Source organism: Urocitellus parryii, chromosome 7, assembly GCF_045843805.1.
Source record: "Urocitellus parryii isolate mUroPar1 chromosome 7, mUroPar1.hap1, whole genome shotgun sequence".
NCBI classification, from domain to species: domain Eukaryota; kingdom Metazoa; phylum Chordata; class Mammalia; order Rodentia; family Sciuridae; genus Urocitellus; species Urocitellus parryii.
The window spans coordinates 125,106,672-125,126,619 of NC_135537.1; the positions used below are offsets into that span (position 1 = coordinate 125,106,672).

Below are 19,948 nucleotides of genomic sequence, written 5' to 3' on the forward strand. Positions count from 1 at the left end.
AGAGAATGCCTCTCTAATTTCTTGCCTGGAGGATAAAGCCTGGGGCCTGGTAAGAGGGGAGGGAGCATGGAGGAGTCTCTCAGCATCTATCGAGCAAGATCCAGTGATGTTTCCTTTCACCCCCAAGAAACAGTAAACCTGCAGACGTTACTGTCTGGGGGAAGGGACATTTCCAGGAGGTGTGCAGAGAGCAGGGTTCAGTGGTCATATGGCACTTAAAAAGCCCCCCCCCATGCATTCATTATCCTAACTCCACCCACTCCGCCCTCAAAGACAAATGTCCCCAGTACCACCGATTCCTAAGCACCGTCAGCATTTTCTGGTGTATGTTATGCCAGATCTCTTCATACTACTTTAGGCTTGGGGGTCAGTTTTCTGAACCAGACATTCCTTCCTAGGAGTGAAAAGGGACCACTCTGCAACTGAGCTACATCCCTAGTACTTCCTCACTGTTGGTGATCTTCACAGCTCACAGAGTTACGTTGCTGATAAACTTTCTCTTGTTTTCCTTACCACTGCAGTTAGATCATTTGCACATGCAATCTGTGTGTGAGGTACTAGTGATGAAACCCAGGAACACTTAACGACTGAGCCACATCCTCAACAAAAATAAAAATAAAATCCTGTAAAATGAAATAAAAATAAATAAAAATAAAATCCTTTTTTCTTTTTTTTATTTAGAGACAGGGCCTTGCTAAATGGCTGACGCTGGCTTTGAACTCGCAATCCTCCTGCCTCAACCTCCCAAGCTGCTGGGATTACAGGTGTGCACCACCATGCTTGGTCTGTGGCTAGGGGGCTTTTGCAGGTGTGTTCTATGCATGGTATTGCATGCAGATTGAACCCAGGGTGCTCTACCACTGAGCCACATCCCTAGCCCCTTTTATTTGTAGTCAGGGTCTTGCTAAATTGCCCAGGCTGGTCTTAAACTTGCAATCCCTCCTGCCTCCATCGCCCAAGTAGCTTGGATTACAGGTGTGAGGCACTGCACCCAGTAGTTTTATATCTTTTAAGGAAAAAAAAATATATAACTCTTTAATATAGTTTATTGGAAGGAAATAAAATTGGATGTGTATTCAGTCGCTGATCTTTACTTCCAACCTTGCTCCATCACTGTGTCCTGGACAAGCCTCTTGGGAACACCACGTAATAGGACTTCATGTTTATTTTTTGGTCATCTTTGATGACGACAGCACGCACACAGCAACTGCTTTCATCATGATTCTCCGTTTCCTATTTATTATGGTTTCCTTCACTTACTTTTTTTCTCTTTTAGTTCCTCTAATAGTTTTTGTTGTGAGTTTTCTTTTTCCTCCAATTTATATGCTTTTTCATCTTTCTACTAGTTTGGAAGCTATATCTACTCCTCTTTTCTGTCTTTTTTTAAATATTTTTTTTAGTTGTCGATGGACCTTTATTTTTTATTTATTTATATGTGGCACTGAGGATCAAACCCAGGGCTTCACACGTGCGTGCGAGGCAAGTGCTCTGCCACAGAGCCACAATCCCAGCCTCCTGTCTTCTTTTAAACAACGTAAGATCTGGTAAGACAGACTCTCCCTCTGATGTTTCAAGTTATTATTATCTAGTGTTTTAGTCTTACTTTGCTTATCATCTAACCCCTTGAATTAATTGCCCTAACATTCCTGGCGTTTGATTCAATGCTTATTTTCTTTACATTAAGGTCAACAGAGTAAGCCTCCCCCCACCCCCAAATACACCTCTTTGGCATAAGATTATTTTGATCTGAATGCAACTGAAAAGCAGCAGATTTTTTTTTTAAAAGAGTTTTCTGCCTCCCTCTATTTGCCTAAAGTGGAACATAAACATACAAAAGTGTGTCCCTTTTCTTCTTGTTATGGTTTGAGTCTTAAATGGCCTTCAAAGGTCCATGTGTTAAAGGTTTGGCCACCACCCTGTGGCACTATTGGAAGGTGGTAGAAACTAAGACGTGGAGCCTAATCAGAGGCAGTCAGATCCCTGGGGGCAAGCTTTTTTTTTTTGGGGGGGGGTGCCAGGAATTGAACCTAGGTCTGGGGTGCTTAGCCACAGAGCCACATCCCTAACACTTTCTCTCTCTCTCTCTCTCTCTCTCTCTCTCTCTCTCTCTCTCTCTCTCTTTCTGACACAGGGTCTCTCTAAGTTGTTTAGGGCCTTACTAACTTGCTGAGGCGAGCTTTGACATGCTATCCTCCTGCCTCGGCCTCCAGAGCTTCTGGGATTACAGGAATGTGTGCCACTGCATCCGGGCACGTTCTTGAAGGGGATGTTGGGATCCCAGTCTCTTCCTCTCTCTTTACTTCCTGGCCATCCTGAAGTCAGTAGCTTTGCTCAGCCATGTTCTCCCCCACCATGATGTTCTGTCTCATCACAGGCCCAAAAGCAATGGAGCCAGCTGACCATGTACTGAAACATCGAAAACCATAAACCAAAATAATTCTGTCACCCTCTTAAATGGATCGTCTCAGGTATTTTGTCACAGTGTCAGAAAACTGACAAACATATTTCTCTACCAGAAACAACTGAAGTTAATCACAGGCAACAACTTTAGGCCCTAATTAGCCCCAAGATGGAGCCAGAGGAAAACCACAAGACATCACCAGTTAACTAGTCCTTATAGTCCATGAGTTCCCCATAGATTTACCTTCCCACAGTCTTTCATCCAGGAAACTCCTTTTCCTTTGTCTTGTCATTTCTCCAAAAATGACTGTTCTTCTGTGAAGATGCTGTGTGAGCCCACGTTCCAATCACTCCTCTGTTACTCATCACTGTGTTCTCCCATGTGTATGTGCTACACATATCACAACAGGGACTGAGAAAAGAGGCCTTGGCTAAAAGTACTGACTCTTAGGCACACAGATGCCCTACGAGTAATCAAAGCAGGGCAAAGCTGGGCATCTCTGCCGTGATTTTATATGTGTCTCTTTTCTTACTTTATCTTTGGGTCACGCCCCTCTCCAGCTCTGCATGTAATCTACATGTTCATCATTTAGGGAGTGCTCCTCTAAAAAGTAGCACTACAAGGTTTATTAGCCCTAAGTTTACCTAATCTGTCTCGTTCCCCTTGAAGACTGAGACAAGATTTGCAGCACACTTCTAGGCACCCTGAACCAATGCCTAGAAGTCCCTCATCATCACCCCCATCCAGATCACAGGTCTGATAAACCAGCCTCCTGAGCCAGTGACAACTGGCCCCTCAAGGGAAAAGAACTCAAAGACTACCCAAAGACAGCAACGACAGCGCTGAGACTCTGGATCTCACTTTGCCTTCCCCACGGGGCCATATTGGTTAGCTTCCTTTCCTACTTTCACCATGACCTTTTCTGCTTGGTTTTCTAGGAGGAATGGCTAGACCCACTTAGTGGGGACCCCTGGAGTCAGGCCTCTGACCTAGGATGCCTGTAACAATACTGATGAAAGGTGTATGCTCTTCTGTCATGGATCTGTCTTTGGTCCACCCAATTTGCAGAACCTCAGCCAAAGAACCTCAAACAGTTGGAGGGAAAAAAAAAAATTGTCCCCTTCCCTATAACGCTTCACCAAGTTTTAAATTATTCCTTGTTATTTGCACTTCCCAACTTTCCTCTGTACATTATCTATTTGATAAAGCCTTAACTTACACCATGAAAATACACAAGTAGTAACGTGATGGAACCATGCAAGTCGTAAATCCTTGACTGGAAATATCTTTAATCCTCCCTTATTTTTTAAAAACATTTTTGTTCTTAAGTTTTGATTGGTGCACTGTAATTATACAGAGTGGTGGGGTTCATCACGCCATATTTGCACACGCATGGAACATAATTTTCTCCGTCTCATTCCCTAGTGCCTGGAATAACGATATCGCAAAATTCTAGGTTTCTTGTATTTTCCTCACTACTGGAGATATTCCTCCGTTAGCTCTTGGCATTTATTTTGGCTGAGGAATAGTTTGTTATCGGTTTCGCTGCTCTTTTACGGGTCACGATCTTCTTTCTCGGACTGATTTGTAAATTTCTCTGTTTTGTTTATAACCTGGAGTTTTACTACCCGATGTCTAGGGGTGAATTTCTTTTTATCGATCTCAACGGGGACTTTTTGATGTTCTTTAAACCCTGTGTTTTCCTTTCAATCTAGAAAAGAAAAAATTCAACTGCAAACTTCCTCTTCCTCCACCCTTGTTCTCCAGGAACTCCTTACAGACCCAGTGCCCTGCTTGTGCATCCCCCTCTCCCATGCTTCTCCATCTAATTACACCTGTTCCCTACTTCCTGTCCTTCACTGTGCCCCTGCTCCCTGTCAACTTCAGATCTGTCTCCAAGCTCACCCGTTTGTGATACCTTCCGTTCATCTCAACCAAGTTTTAAGAATATCAGCATAAATCACTTTGATTTTAAGACATCCATTCCTTGGTTTTTATTCAATTCCACCCATTCTTTTTTTTTTTTTTTTCTCCCCTTCTATCATTTGACTGTTTCATCAAGGATCTTCCTTGCCTTTTGCTGATGTGGAATTTCACGTTAAGTCATTATTTTACACTTTATTCCTTACTGTCATGTTACCTTAGGTCCTTAGGGTACTGACGGTGCTGACTGTAGGAGAACCTGTGGTGCTCTCTGGGGAGACTATGTTTAGTGTGCTTTACCGTGAGCTCACCGCCAGCAAGGCTTCTTCTCCTGGGGGAGGCGCTAAGTTCTGACATCAGACACTGAGAGGTGGCCAATGGCTTGGATTGAAGGCCTGGGGGTTTTAACTGCCCTTCACCTGTTTTATGTTAATTTCTCTACCAGGACTCGCCTCACTGCACAGACACGATAACTCTCCAGGTGAGAGGATTTTGATTTCTCCATGGTAACACCTTCTCCTTTCCCATGCAAGTTCCTGGCCGAAGTTCAGGGGTGCTCGGTGCTTCCGGAGGATTTCTAGTCCCCTTTGTTACGATGGGGACTTACCCAGACTTGGCACAAACCCACACAGAGTGATACTTACCCAAGAAGTGTGTCATCTCCCAGGATAGCTGACCCTTCCATCAAACACTGAGCCAGGGTCGTCAAAGGCAACTTTTTCTGTAAAGGAAACAAATAGCATCATGAGAATGATTTCTAGTGGTCCCCCACTGGTACTCTACAACGGCAAGAAGTCAGGTACTTTATGTCAGAACTTCATGTGAGCTAAGAGACAAACTGACTTTAAATATGTTTAAACCTAAAACAGAGCACATGATGATGGGAGGTACTCAGAGATCTCAAAATTCAGAAAACTAAAACTGAATCAAAGGTATCACTTTGGAAAATAAGCCTAAGGTTTATTTTTAGAATAAAATACAACAGCAAGCAGGAAAAAAAGGAGAGCATCTCAAAAGTTAACCAAGACTTGAGCAAGGCCTTACTTTCCAACACTCAACTTCTTTCTCAGTCTATCAGCCCCACTTCACAAACAAAGCAGATTTCGATGAAGAGAGAAAACTGTTCACATACAATTATACTGTGAAGAAAGTCAAAATAAAGGTACTCTCCATAGACAACAAGCAAGTGGCCAGCTAGCACAGGAAAAGCAGCTTAACCTCATCAGCCACTAGGGAAGTACAATTGAGGTCACCACGAGATACCATGGATGTAACAATATTAATGTATTTTAAAAACAGACAATAAGCATTGGTGAGCATATGGAGAAAAGTGTGGCTCATGGAAATATAAAATGGCACGGCACTGTGGAAAAGCTTAGTAGTATCTCAATAGGCTGGACCACATGACCCTGTGGCCTAGCAGTTCCACTCCTGGATACACTCCCCAAATACGTGAAAACAGACATACAAACAGGATATGTGTGTGAACAACAGCATTTTTTTTTAATAACAGTCAAAAAGTGGAAACAATGCAAACATCTCCAGATGGAGGAATGAATAACAAAATGTGGTCTATTCAAACCGTGGAATATTCTTCAGCTATAAAAGGAACAAAGTCCTGACACATGCTACAATATAGATGGCCCTGAAGAAAAACCTCATGCTAAGTGATATGTGCTAGACACAAGACACATATTGTATGATCCCATGTATATGAAATATCCATGATAAGTCAAGTCATATAGACAAAAAGTAGATTCATGGTTACCAAGGGCTGGAAGGGAAGGGTACAGGGTTTCCTTTTGGAATGACGAGAATGATCTACAACTAGGGTGTGTGTATACTATTGTTAAGATCACTGTACACTTTACAATGTTATTATTTATTTATTTGGTACTGGGGATAAACCCAGGGGTGCTTAACCACTGAGCCATATCCCCAGCCCTTTTTGAAATATTTTATCTAGAGACAAGGTCTCACTGAGTTGCGGAAGCTGGCTTTGAAGCCACAATCCTTCTGCCTCGGCCTCCCAAGCTATTGGGATTACAGGCCTGTACCACCACACCCAGCTACAAGGGTAAATTTTATGTTGTGGGAAGGGAAAGGCACACTACTACTAACAAACTGTGACATGGCCCATCCCTTTCTAAATGTCAAAAGCCCTCTCCCGATGGGCATGGTGGCTCGCACCTGCAATCCCAGAGGCTCAGGAAGCTGAAGCAGGAGGATCACAAGTTCAAGGCCAGCCTCAGCAACTTAGCAAGGACCTAAGCAATTCAGCGAGACCCTGTCTCTAAATAAAAAACAAAAAGGGCCAGGGATGTGGCTCAGTGGTTAAGCACCTGCTGGGTTTGAAAAACAAAAAGCCCTCTCCTTACGGAGCCAAGACCAACTAGCACAAAAGCACATGCAGGTAGACAGCACAAGAAAATCAACAAGGTCCGGACTGTTGGCATATCCTTGCATTTTCCACTCTTTGTGGCCATATGGACCATCCTTCAAATGAAGGTGCCACATAATGTCCAGCCCAGAGCTTCCTGGTGTCCTTTCCTAGGGAGCTGCTCTATGGAAGTGAGCAGTGAGCCAACCTAGGCACTGCTCTCATTGGAAACTTCCCAGTGGGGAAGACAGGGAATAAACACCTGCACCTCTTCATCTGGCTGCTCAACCCTTCGTAATACCGTTTATCATAAGCTGACTGATACACCGTCCTGTGAGCCATTCCAGCATGTGATACAAATCGAGGAGGGGTCACGGAAACCTCGACTTATGAAGGGTCGATCACCCATGCCAGAGGCCAGGGTTCACACCTGGCATCTAAGGTGAGGGGGAGGGAGCTGTTTGGTGGGACTGAGTCCTGCACTTGTGGGAGGTGACAGAAACTCCAGGTAGAGAGTGTCCGAATTGAATGGAATTGTAGGACAACCAGCTGGGGTTCACACCCAACTAGGATTCAGAGTAGAAGAATTACGTGGCAACAGGGAAACCCTCCCAACATTTCTGGTCACAAAAGTATGTTTTAAAAGTGTAGACAAATAAAGTGTGTTTTTAACAAAAGCAGGCTTAATATCCCAATATGGGGTCAGAGAGAGGGTGGAGATGAAGGTACTGATTCTCAACCAGGGTGACCTGGTCCTAGGGACATCCATCTTATACCTGTATCTCTATGGGCCTCCTTCCCTGTCAGTCATCACTCCTCAGCTGTGCCGATGTGTTATGAACACGCTGAGCTTTGTTCTTGCTCTACCTTCTGTCTCTGGAGACGAGGTTAGTTGTTACAATGTGAAAGATGCTATTGGCATCAGGTGGGTAGAGACCGTCCCACGATGCACCAGCAAAGAATTACTAGGCACAAAATTTCAAGAGTGCCAAGGCTGAGAAACCGGGTGTAATTTCCAAGTTCCTCAAATATCCCAGAAACCAGTGAAGATGCTCCACCAGAATGTCAGTATATTCAGGACATCGGTCAGTCACATAAAGGCCATTTTGATTGGAGATGAATGTTCACAGCCCCATGACCTGCCTTCAAGGTAAGACTTCCGGTTTCCTGAATGTCTTCAAATTTTGACAAAGCAGTAAGGAGGACTGTGCCTATCACGGAGTAAGAGGACTTCAGATAGCCTAGGACGACGTCCTTCAGAAAAATACCCCAGGCGGTGAGTAGGGCTTTTTCAAATATGGAAAAAGACTCGTCTAAGTGGTCCAGTCTGAGCTGAGCAGAAAACGGTGCCTGTGACAGGTGACCAAAGTGTGAAGGTCAATATCAACAGAACAAGAACAGCCCCAGAAGGACCCTAAAGTTGATCATGAAGGACCCTAAAGTGGATCATAAAAAATCCTAAAGTGGATCAGAGTCCTGGAGGGTGACAGGTGACCAAAGTGTGAAGGTCAATATCAACAGAACAAGAACAGCCCCAGAAGGACCCTAAAGTTGATCATGAAGGACCCTAAAGTGGATCATAAAAAACCCTAAAGTGGATCAGAGTCCTGGAGGGTGACAGGTGACCAAGGTGTGAAGGTCAATATCAACAAAATAAGAACAGCCCTGGAAGAACCCTAAAATTGACTGTGAAGGACCCTAAAGTGGATCAGAGCCCTGGAGGGTCAATAACAAGAGAACAAACAGGCGAAGTGTCAATCATACAAAATTCAGACCAAAAACGTTTGAAAGTGACCTTACTTCTAGTCACTCAACACTCACACTGACGTTTGATGCTCTTATGTGACAAAGAGGAGAACATTAAGTGACAAAGTACTACAAAATTCTTTGTGTTCCCACTGCTTTTAATTCTCAAGATTTTAACAAAGAGAATAACATTTCTCTTTCTCTAACTTTATCTATTTATCTATCCATATCAAATCAATGAATTTCCGAGTAGGAAATAGATGCATACGTATTATGAGGTTTGAATATGAGGTATCCGCCAAAGGTTCTTATGTTCCTCCGGGAAGTGAAATGAATTGATGATGAGAGCTGAAATCTAAATGCACTGAATGGGTGGTAACTGCAGGCAGGTGGGTGCGCGCCCTGGAGGGGTACATCCTCCCTGAAGCCCCTTCTCTTCTCTCTCTCTCTCTCTGCTACCTGGTTGTCATGAACTGAGTGGCTTTCCTCCATCATCCCCTTTGCTCTGACTCCTCTCGGGTCCAGAGCACTGGATTTGGCCAACCATGGTCTGAACCTCTGAAACCATGAGCCAAAACGCTCTCCCTCCTCTGAGTTGTTCTCATCAGATAATCCACCATCACCAGATACCACGACAGGGACCAGACTTTTACGTATCCTTCCACCAATATTCTAAGAAGATCCAATTTTTTTTTTTTTTTTTTTTTGTGTGTGTGTGTGTGTGTGTTTGTATATCCATTTTTATTGGGTATTTTTACCCACAAATGTTAGCCTAACTAGGTAGACCCCTCTGAGCCTGGGCTTCCTTTGCACACAGAGGTATCTTCATATCCTTCCTATTGTCACATATACAGCTGTCTTGCTCTTTTATTTATGTGCTTTAACGGCCACCCAGATCACTGAACGAAGATGACAACGGATTTACTCCTCTACCAATGGTGTAACTGCCTCTAGGAGAGAAGTATGAGGTGAAGTGAGAGGGCATGAAGTCCATTCCCAGGGTGGGAGAAGCAGGGTCAAGTGGGTAAAACTCAGCAGAAATCACATAGAGTTGTTATTGGTAATAGATGCTTTAATAAGAGGAGATTGGAAAGACACCCCCAAATGACCAAAGGAAGAATTGACAAGGGAAAGGGCCATCCATAATCCAAGGCAGGAGATGAGACGTTAATGGACTATAACCCCTGATAAACTACGAATGAGTTCTGTTTCTGAAAGTCCACCAGAGTCAATAGAGGGCTCAGGAGAAGCCAGACAAAGCAGCAACTCCTATGTAACCCACTGACCGCCCAGCTCTGAGGTATTATTTCTCTCTCTTCATCCTTTGTTCCCACACCCCACTTCATGAAAGAAGGACATCCAGTCTTCAAAGGGTGAAAAACCACCCCAAGATCTGCAAGAGCTGCTGGAATCTGTCTACCTCTGCTGCCAAGGGTCCACCCTGAAATAGCTGCAGCCAGTCCTCGGTGAATATTTCTGAACATCTTAGCAAACTTCATGCTGGCCAGTGATTTTTTCAGAATCAAAGAGAAGGTACTAAAAATAACTTTTCCCTTGCCTCTAGAGTTCGAAGAGAACTTTAAAAAATAAGAGAAGGAAAGACAGACTGTCTCAAGTTGGAATGTATTAGTCTGAAAAGTCGGAGATGACTCTTCTCTTGAACATTACCTTGGGCATAAGCAATGCTTTGAAGGATGACCCAAGCAAGACGTGTCATTCTGGTATCTGCTCGGTTCCCCAAACACTCTCTCTCAAACTTTTTCCTCCAAAAACTGCTTTCGATTGTCCTCAAAGTTTAAATCCAGGCAATAAGCACTTTTATGATTTAGCCCCCCATAGACATAGCCCAGGACAGTTGCTCAGGGCTCACTAGTTCTTCTCCATGGCCATCTGAGCCTAAGAGTGGGCAGTACCAATGGCAACCAGCACCTTGTATCTCTTTAATATCCACTTAAGCACTATGCCAGGCAATTGTAGGCACTGCCTCCTGATCTGTCAAACAGCCCTACTGGGCAGGAAATTACCCTTGTTATTACCATTTTTGAAATGAGAAAACTAAAGCTTATGAAGTGATTAACTTGTTCAAGGTCAGGCAAAATTAGGAAGCAGTATAGAGCTGAGCTTCGCCCTTGGGTGGCCAGATGCAGAGATCACCTCAGAGCCGTCCTGCTAAATGGTCTGTTACAGAATAGGAAGGGTTCAAATTGGTTAGGCAGCCTGTTAGGCAGGTTCTGTGCCTAAATGACTCATAGGTCATCCATTCATGACACAGATCTGTTTTTTATCACTGCCTACCAGTGGGTAGCCTCTGTTTTAGGCACTGAGGATACAGCTAATAGAGAGACATCGGGATCTCTGCTCCCATGGAGCTCACACATCAGTGATGGAAATCTGTGATCACAGTGATTTCAGATGCTAATTTGTGCTATGAAGAAAATAATCATGTTAGGTGGTGGGATGGGGGAAGGGAAGGAGCCGGTGCATTAGACAGTTGGGAAAAGATTTGCTGAGAAGGTGACATTTGAGCAGAGAACTGAACAATAAAAAAGTTGCTTGCCTGAACTTGTGGGTCAGAGCATTCCATCAAGACTAGAGCAAGCACAAAGGCTCCAAGAGGGATGCAGCTCAGTGGGTTCGGTAACCCATCAACACAGCAAGAGAAGGATGACTGACAGGGACGGGAGCAAGAGCTGAGCTACAGGGACGCAGGTAAAAGACGTAAAACTAGAAAGGAGTTCGGATTTTATTCTACAGTGGGAATCCTTTGGTGGGATTTAGGCAAGAGAGTGACAGGATTTGATTTCCATTTTAAATACTCATGGGCTGATATAGAGGATGGAACATCCTATATCTGGTTTTAGGTGGACACAATATCTTTTTTTATTTTTACGTGGTGCTGAGAATCGAACCCAGTGCCTTACGCATGCTGGGCGAGAGTGCTACCACTTGAGCCACATCCCTAGCCCCAACATCCTATATCTGGGAAACCCAGAAGGAACTGATGTATAATGACAGCTGCCCAGAAAAGGGGTGGCATATGCTACAATGAAACAGAAATTCTTTGGCAGAGGGTCAGCAGGATTTACTGGAAGTCTGACTATGAGATAGAAAGAGGGAAGAGTCTTCAGGTCTGAGCAAGTGGGCAGACTTTTGCTAGATCCTTCTGGTAGAGCTTGAAATGCCACCCTTCCTGGGGATCTCGATTCAAAGGCCATTTGTCCTCTTCCCCTGTTTTCCCTGATGGGTGATCTCAACTTCATGGATTCACTAGTCACGCAGGCCAAAGTGTATGAACCCCCTCCTCTCTTGTCATACCCCCACATCCACTCAATTACCAGGTCTGGGTATTCTACCTCCAGCACCTAGCAGGTAAGCAGATCTCTCTCCATCTTCCCTGTTCCCACTGCTTTCACCTAGATCTGTCCCATATTTGTCTAACTGGCTCTCACTTCTACCACGGTCCCTACCCCACTCATCCATTGCTCACAGAATCATCTATGAATCTGATCATATCACTCCCTCATAAAACCTTGGCTTTCCACCCATCTTAGGCATTTCGTCCAAATCCCCACCATGGCCTAGAAAGCATGATCAGGTTCCCTGTGGTCCCATCTCACGCCCCTTTCCTCTTCTTATGATCTAGTCGCTTTGGCTACCTTTTATGTTTCATACTCCTGCCAGATGGGGTGGCCACAGTGATGAGAAGCTGAAGCAGGAGGATTGCAAGTTGGGGGCCAGCCTGGGCCACTTAGCAAGAATTAAAAACATCTGGGGCTATAGCTCAGTGGTTAAATCCCCAGTACTACAAAGGGGGAAAAAAAAAGTCAGATTCCTTACTGTCTCTGGGGACTCAGCACACACTGGACCTGTCCTGGAAGCATTTATACCCTTTTTAAAAGTGCTGCCATCCTTCGCTTGTTCCAAACAGCCACTTGCTGGTGGAAAACTACCACTGTATTCCCAGTGAGCTCCTCTTCCTAGCATGAAGCACCGACCTGAATATATGACACAGCTACTTTCTGGGTGGAGAAACACTTGCACATGCTAGCAGATTACTGGACATGACCTCCTTGTAAGACATGCAAGGACTTAAAACATCTTCATTATGCTGACAATCTTAAGAACCTATAAACCAACCAATTATGAGCTTGGATTAAGTGAGGCAAAATGGAAGCCTCATTCATATCCTTTCTCTTCTCCATCCTACATAGGGAATCTGGTCTAACTCGATATCCACAGAAGGATGATGCTTTTTATGGTTGCTGAGAGAGTAACAGAAAAGTGCCCATTTCCATCCGGCAACTAGCCATAACTTTCAGCACCAAACTTCTAAAGCTGTATGATAAAATTTTAAGTATTAGACATTATAACTAAACTATTGAAGAGCGAATGAGCTTGTTAAAAGAGAAATAATAGGAAGCAATGATTCATATGCATCCCAGGAAGCACAGGACTGCATGGATATCTACTCCTTCTAATCCCACTGTAGGAATGAGAGGCTCTGTGACCACTGTAGGAATGAGAGGCGCTGACCCCTGTTCACATCAGCTGGCAGAGGGTGACTGCCCATCTCCTGAACCGTGCTTAACACCCCACTTCCATCGCCAGTATTTGGTCTTTCATTTCTCCCTCTGCTCTTTAACTGATCCCTTTTATATATTCATTTATTTTCCATCTTTTTATCCTTCTTCCTTTCCCCCTATTCTTTAGATCCTGACACAGTTCCCTACCTGACCATCGCAAAGAACTGAGCCCACATTCCAGTATTTGAGGCAATTCATAAGTGTCATGTTTCCTATTAAATCTTCTGATGTGCAGTTTTAGGGAAAAATAAAACTGAAAAAAAAATTCTTGAGTCAGGATTTGGAATTTTTTATGACTGTTAAATACTTTTAACTTCAAAAGTAACATTTTAAACTTTAAGTGGCTCTTTGACTTTCAGAACATTTATTCAGTCGTATGATGATAAAGACTGATCAGCCCAAGATATCACTGACAAGATCAGTTAAAATCTGTACAGTGAAATCCCTGATCTCCGCATGCTTGGGCACCTCCTTCCACTGCAAACCTCTTCCAGGTCAACTAAATAGATCTCCAGTTTGCAGACTCAACTGCACACACGTGGCTGCAAGCTTCAGGACCTGCCAACAACTGTCACAGGTCCCCTTGCTAAGAATTCTGTGTTTAGACTTGTATCCCATACCCCCCCCCAAAAAAAAAAAAAACTCATTATGTACACGCAAATATTGAAATATCTGAAATCCAGGCTGAGCACGGTGGCACATGCCTGTAATCCCATCGGCTCTGGAGGCCGAGGCAGGAGGATCAAAAGTTCGAAGCCAGCCTCAGCAACATAACAAGGTCTCTAAATAAAATACAAAAAAGGGATAGATATGTGCTCAGTGGTTGAGCATCCCCGGATTTACTCCCCAGTACCAAAAAGAAAAAAAAAAAATCTGAACTCCAAAATATTTTGGATGAAGCATTTTGGATTAGGGATAATCATCTGTATTATTAAGAAAGAAGAAACCAAGGCTCGAGTGAGAAAAAGAAAGGACTGATAAAGTTAACAGAACAGTGTTTGTACTTCAACAGGAGACAGGAGAAAGCATAGGGTGCTTTACACAACTGTCAACAGAGATGAGATTGACATCAGCTCAGGGATTCAAGGAGACCACAGCAAGCAGAAGTCAACAATAACTTCAGGTCAAAAAAATAAATAAATCCAACAGACGCAAAACATGGAGACTGTACACTCAAGGCAGGAGAAAAAGGTCCGCCTAGCTTGCAAAATCTCTCGTAATAAAACCGAGTGAATGTCTAAGAATATCTTTTCAGTGGAAGCGAGGGAGTTAGGGTCAAGAGGGAAGTGAGACTGTAAAGATGGTTTACAGCAAAGACTGTGAAATAGAACATCACACAACGCCTGTTATTACCGATGTAGGTTATAAACAAAGACGTTAGAGTAGCTTTATTTGGCAGACTCTCTTTATGGTCTCATTACAGTGAAAACCGTTTCCAAGGGCCTTTATAGGTCACTTGTAACCTCTGAAACCATGGTATAATTTTTCTTATGCAATCATAAGATACTATTGAAGCTAATGGACTCTAGGAATGAGCTGACTCAGGGGACAGATGTCCACCATTGAGGATAAAGTTTCCCTGCAGGTGGGATTTTAAGCATGCCAGTGCCATTCTCCTGGTGGTCCTACCCTGGGGGAGGATGAGAGGGACCTCACCTTGCATGAGGAATGAGCAATACTTTAACCAGGGCTAAGGATCTAGAACTGTGGAAAAGGTCCTCACTCTCCAGAAACAAGAAGCTAGGTGTGCTTGGCGGATTCACAGACACACATAGGGCTTCACTAACAGCCACAAGAAATGAGGCCCCAGGAATGGAACCCTTGCCTTCAGGAGGCAAGTTTTAAGCTGCTGGGGTGGGGGGCTCAGCAGAAGGCACTTACAGAGCGCTTGTCGGCCTCGGCCCCCTGCTGGCCCTGCAGACAGGCCGTGAGCTTCTTGTGTGTGCTGTGGGACACTTGCTTCACCAGCTCCAGGCGCTTCTCCACCTGCAGACAGAACAGCGGGAGGCGTCACGGGTGCAGGCAAAGTCTGGAGAAGTGGGGATGTCAGTCTGGGCAGTCACGATTCATGGTTTCACAGAGACAAGGACTTCTAGGAAGGCAACACCCAGTGTCAGAGAGCTGGGGTGGGGGGTGCAGTCACAGACTCTGGGGCTCTCCTGCTAATAGAGACTCTAAACCTCTCCTTGAGGACCCCACCTAAACCAGCACCGCTGTCCCTGGGTCTGCAGGCGACGTGTTCCAGGAACGCCCACGGATACAAAACCTACAAATGCTCATGTCCCTTGTATCAAATGGCATGTAACCTACACCCATCCTCCTATATATTCTTTAAATCATCTCTAGATTAGTTTAAAAACCGAATCAATATCAATCTCATACAAATAATAGTTATACTGTATTGATTGGGGAATAATGACAAGAAAAAAAGTTCTATATGTGTTCAGTACTGACAAAATTTCTCAATGCAATTCAATTTATTTATTTACATATGAACATATACTATATATGAGTGTGTGTATATATATATACGTATATATTTGCTTGTTCATTTTATTTATCTATCTATTTATTCATTCATTCATTCATTCATTCCCCCCCTCCAGTGCCGAGAATTAAACCCAGGACTTGCACATGAAAGAAAAAGCACTCTGCCACTGAGCTATGCCCCCAGGCCCGTTTTCCAATATTTTGGACCCATAGTTGTTTGAATCTATCGATGTGGACTTGAATACACTTAAGGCAGGAGAAAAAAGTCCTCCTAGCTCACAGATATCTTGTAATAAAACCACATGGATGTCTAAGAATATCTAGAATCTCTTTTCAGTGGAAGTGAGGGAGTTGGGGTCAACTGTATTCAAAATGTCAAACACCGTCATGTAAGACAAAAGGTGGTATCTCCAGTTTGTAGGAGGAGCAGAGAGGACAGTGGAAGAAGAAAGCCCAGGCAATGGCTGAGTCCTAGAAGGGAAAGCATCTCCGGTGTCCCTGAGCCACGCGGTCAGTGATAACCTTACCTGAAGAAGGTCTTCACTCAGGACTTCCGTCTTTTCTGCCCTAAAGAGAAAAATCAAGAAATATATCAGTAAGATTGAATTTTAATCAATTTAAGAAAAAAACATACAATCTTACAATTACTCGCCACTCTCTTCTCTTACAGCAACCCTAGAGAAACAGAGATATTATAGCAGAAACTCCTAACCAAAGTGTACAGAGGCAATTCTAGAAACCTTAAATAACCAGCACACTAGCAAACAGGCATACAAGACACTCTCAAGTTTCTGGCTCCACATGGGACCTGGATGAAGGACAACAAACATATTTCTTTTGTTCCTGTATACATTTTTGGTTTTGGGGTTCTCATTTTTCACTAGCAGAATGAAGCAGGTTTCCACAATCATATACCTCAGCCTCCCCCAGATAAGCAAGAAAAAGTAGCAGAAGTCTGAGAAGAGATCAGTAAACAACAAGCATTGAGCTCTGATAACAAAGGCAAAAGCCACCACCAAGGTCTGACCACCAGGTGTGAGGTCCCTGTCCATAGATGATATGAATATGCAAAATGCCAAGAAACCCATGAAAAAAATTTCCTAGAAGAAATGGGATCAGCAAGATTTCATGACATAAGATATACACTTCCTGCTTAGAACTGTTTTTGCTATTCTGGGTCTTTTATTTTTCCATATGAATTTCATGATTGCTTTACCTATTTCTACAAGAAATGCCATTGGGATTTTGATTGGCACTGCATTAAACAACAAGAAAACAAATAACCCAATCAACAAATGGGCCAAGGACATGAACAAACTCTTCACAGAGGAGGACATACAGTCAATCAACAAGTACATGAAAAAATGCTCACCATCTCTAGCAGTCAAAGAAATGCAAATCAAAACCACCCTAAGATACCACCTCACCCCAGTAAGATTGGCAGCCATGACGAAGTCAAACAACAACAAGTGCTGGCGAGGATGTGGGGAAAAGGGTACTCTTGTACACTGCTGGTGGGACTGCAAACGGGTGCAGCCAATTTGGAAAGCAGTATGGAGATCCCTGGGAAAGCTGGGAATGGAACCACCATTTGACCCAGCTATTGCCCTTCTCGGACTATTCCCTGAAGACCTTAAAAGAGCACACTACAGGGATACTGCCACATCGATGTTCATAGCAGCACAATTCACAATTGCTAGACTGTGGAATCAACCCAGATGCCCTTCAATAGATGAATGGATAAAAAAAATGTGGCATTTATACACCATGGAGTATTACGCAGCACTAAAAAATGACAAAATCACGGAATTTGCAGGGAAATGGATGGCACTAGAGCAGATTATGCTCAGTGAAGCTAGCCAATCCCTAAAAAACAAATACCAAATGTCTTCTTTGATATAATGAGAGCAACTAAGAACAGAGCAGGGAGGAAGAGCAGGAAGAAAAGATTAACATTAAACAGAGACATGAGGTGGGAGGGAAAGGGAGAAAAAAAGGGAAATTGCATGGAAATGGAGGGAGACCCTCATTGTTATACAAAATTACATATAAGAGGTTGTGAGGGGAATGGGATAACAAACATGGAGGGAAATGAATTACAGTGGATGGGGTAGAGAGAGAATATGGGATGGGAGGGGAGGGGAGGGGAGGGGAGGGGGGATAGTAGAGGATAGGAAAGGTAGCAGAGTACAACAGTTACTAATTATGTAAAAATGTGGATGTGTAACCGATGCGATTCTGCAATCTGTATTTGGGGTAAAAATGGGAGTTCATAACTCACTTGATTCTAATGTATGAAATATGAGATGTCAAGAGCTTTGTAAAACAACCAATTAAAAAAAATAAAATAAGGCGCCTCAGAGAAGCCATTAATTAGCAAGCAGGGAGGTTAGGGACTGCCATTAGGTGGAATCCCGCCAGCCAAGCCCACCGCCCACGCCGGAACAGGCCCAGCGACCTGCCAGCATTGTAGTCACGACACCCCAATTGGAATAGGGACAGAGCAGAGCCGCCTTCCACTCCCGGAACAGGCCCAGAGAGCCGCCAGCGTGGTAGACACGTCACCCCAATTGGAGTAGGGGCACAGCCGCCGCCCGCACCTGCAAGGGAGACTTTTCAAGTATACAAGAGCAACATAAATAAATAGGGGGTAAATTTCAAAACACAACAGTTGCACCAAGCAGAAAGAAACGCGAGCAGTATGAAAAGACAAGGAAAGAAAGGACCACAAGCAATGCAGGTCAACTCAACTTTAGAAGAGGTAATAGCTGCAACAGATGGAATATCAGATAAAGAGTTCAGGATATATATGCTTCAGATGATCTGGAGTCTCAAGGAAGACATGAGACAGCAAAATCAGACAATGAAAGATCACATTGACAAACAAATCCAGGAAGTAAAAGATCAATTTCACAGGGAGATAGAGGTAATAAAAAACAAACAAATAAAAATCCTAGAAATGCAGGAAACAATAAACCAACTTAAAAACTCAATTGAGAATACTACCAGCAGAGTAGATCACTTAGAAGAGAGAACATCAGACAATGAAGACAAAGTATTTCAACTGGAAAAGAACATAGACAGCTCAGCAAGTCTGCTAAGAAACCATGAGCAGAACATCCAAGAATTATGGGACAATATCAAAAGACCAAATTTAAGAATCATTGGGATACAGGAAGGCACAGAGCTCCATTCCAAAGGAATAAATAGTCTATTCAGTGAAATAATACGAGAAAACTTCCCAGAATTGAAGATTGAGACAGAATCCCAAATCCTAGAAGCCTACAGGACGCCAAATGTGCAAAATCATAAGAGATCCACACCTAGACACATTATAATGAAGATGTCCAACATACAGAATAAGGAGAGAATTTTAAAAGCTGCAAGAGAAAGAAAGCAGAATACATTTAGGGGTAAACCAATCAGGATAACAGCTGATCTCTCAACACAGACTCTGAAAGCTAGAAGATCCTGGAATAACATATTTCAAACACTGAAAGACAATGGGCTCCAACCAAGAATCGTGTATCCGGCGAAATTAAGCTTCAGGTTAGAAGATGAAATTAAAACCTTCCACAATAAACAAAAGTTAAAAGAATTCGCAGCTAGAAAACCATCTCTTCAAAAAATCCTTGGCAAAACATTACAGGAAGAGGAAATGGAAAACAACATTGAAAACCAACAATGGGAGGTAGGACAGTAAAGGGGGGAAAGTAGTCAAAGAGGATAACAAATCAGGTTTAGTAACATCAATAAACAAATATGGATAGAAGAACAAACCATATCTCAATAATAACCCTAAATGTTAATGGCTTAAACTCACCAATTAAGAGACACAGGCTAGTAGAATGGATCAAAAAACAAGACCCAACAATATGCTGTCTACAGGAGACGCATTTGATAGGAAAAGATATACATAGACTGAAGGTGAAAGGTTGGGAAAAATCATATCACTCATATGGACCGCGGAAACAAGCAGGAGTGTCCATACTCATATCTAATAAAATAGATTTCAAGCCAAAGCTAATCAAAAGGGATATAGAAGGACACTTCATACTGCTCAAGGGAACCATACACCAACAAGACATAACAATCATAAATATATATGCCCCAAATAATGGTGCAGCTGTATTCATCAAGCAAACTCTTCTCAAGTTCAAGAGTCTAATAGACCAACATACAATAATCATGGGAGACTTCAACACACCTCTCTCACCACTGGACAGATCTTCCAAACAAAAGTTAAATAAGGAAACTATAGAACTCAATAACACAATTAACAACCTAGACTTAATTGACATATATAGACTATACCACCCAACATCAAGTAGCTACACTTTTTTCTCAGCAGCACATGGAACCTTCTCAAAAACAGACCATATACTATGTCACAGGGCAACTCTTAGACAATACAAAGGGGTAGAG

General features: G+C 43.2%; 1 protein-coding gene across 6 annotated transcripts in view; it reads right to left on the reverse strand.

Annotated features, from left to right (window-relative positions):
- The window catches only part of Arhgap44 (Rho GTPase activating protein 44), a 176,844-nt gene that overhangs the window by 67,127 nt on the left and 89,769 nt on the right, over window positions 1-19,948 (reverse strand). For all 6 annotated transcript variants that reach the window (XM_026390615.2, XM_026390612.2, XM_026390614.2 and 3 more), the window contains exons 2-4: window positions 16,051-16,090; window positions 14,915-15,019; window positions 4,969-5,045 (exon numbers count right to left, since the gene is read on the reverse strand). In XM_026390615.2, coding sequence (XP_026246400.1) covers window positions 4,969-5,045; window positions 14,915-15,019; window positions 16,051-16,090 — 222 coding nt within the window. The remainder of the gene's footprint in view (window positions 1-4,968; window positions 5,046-14,914; window positions 15,020-16,050; window positions 16,091-19,948) is intronic.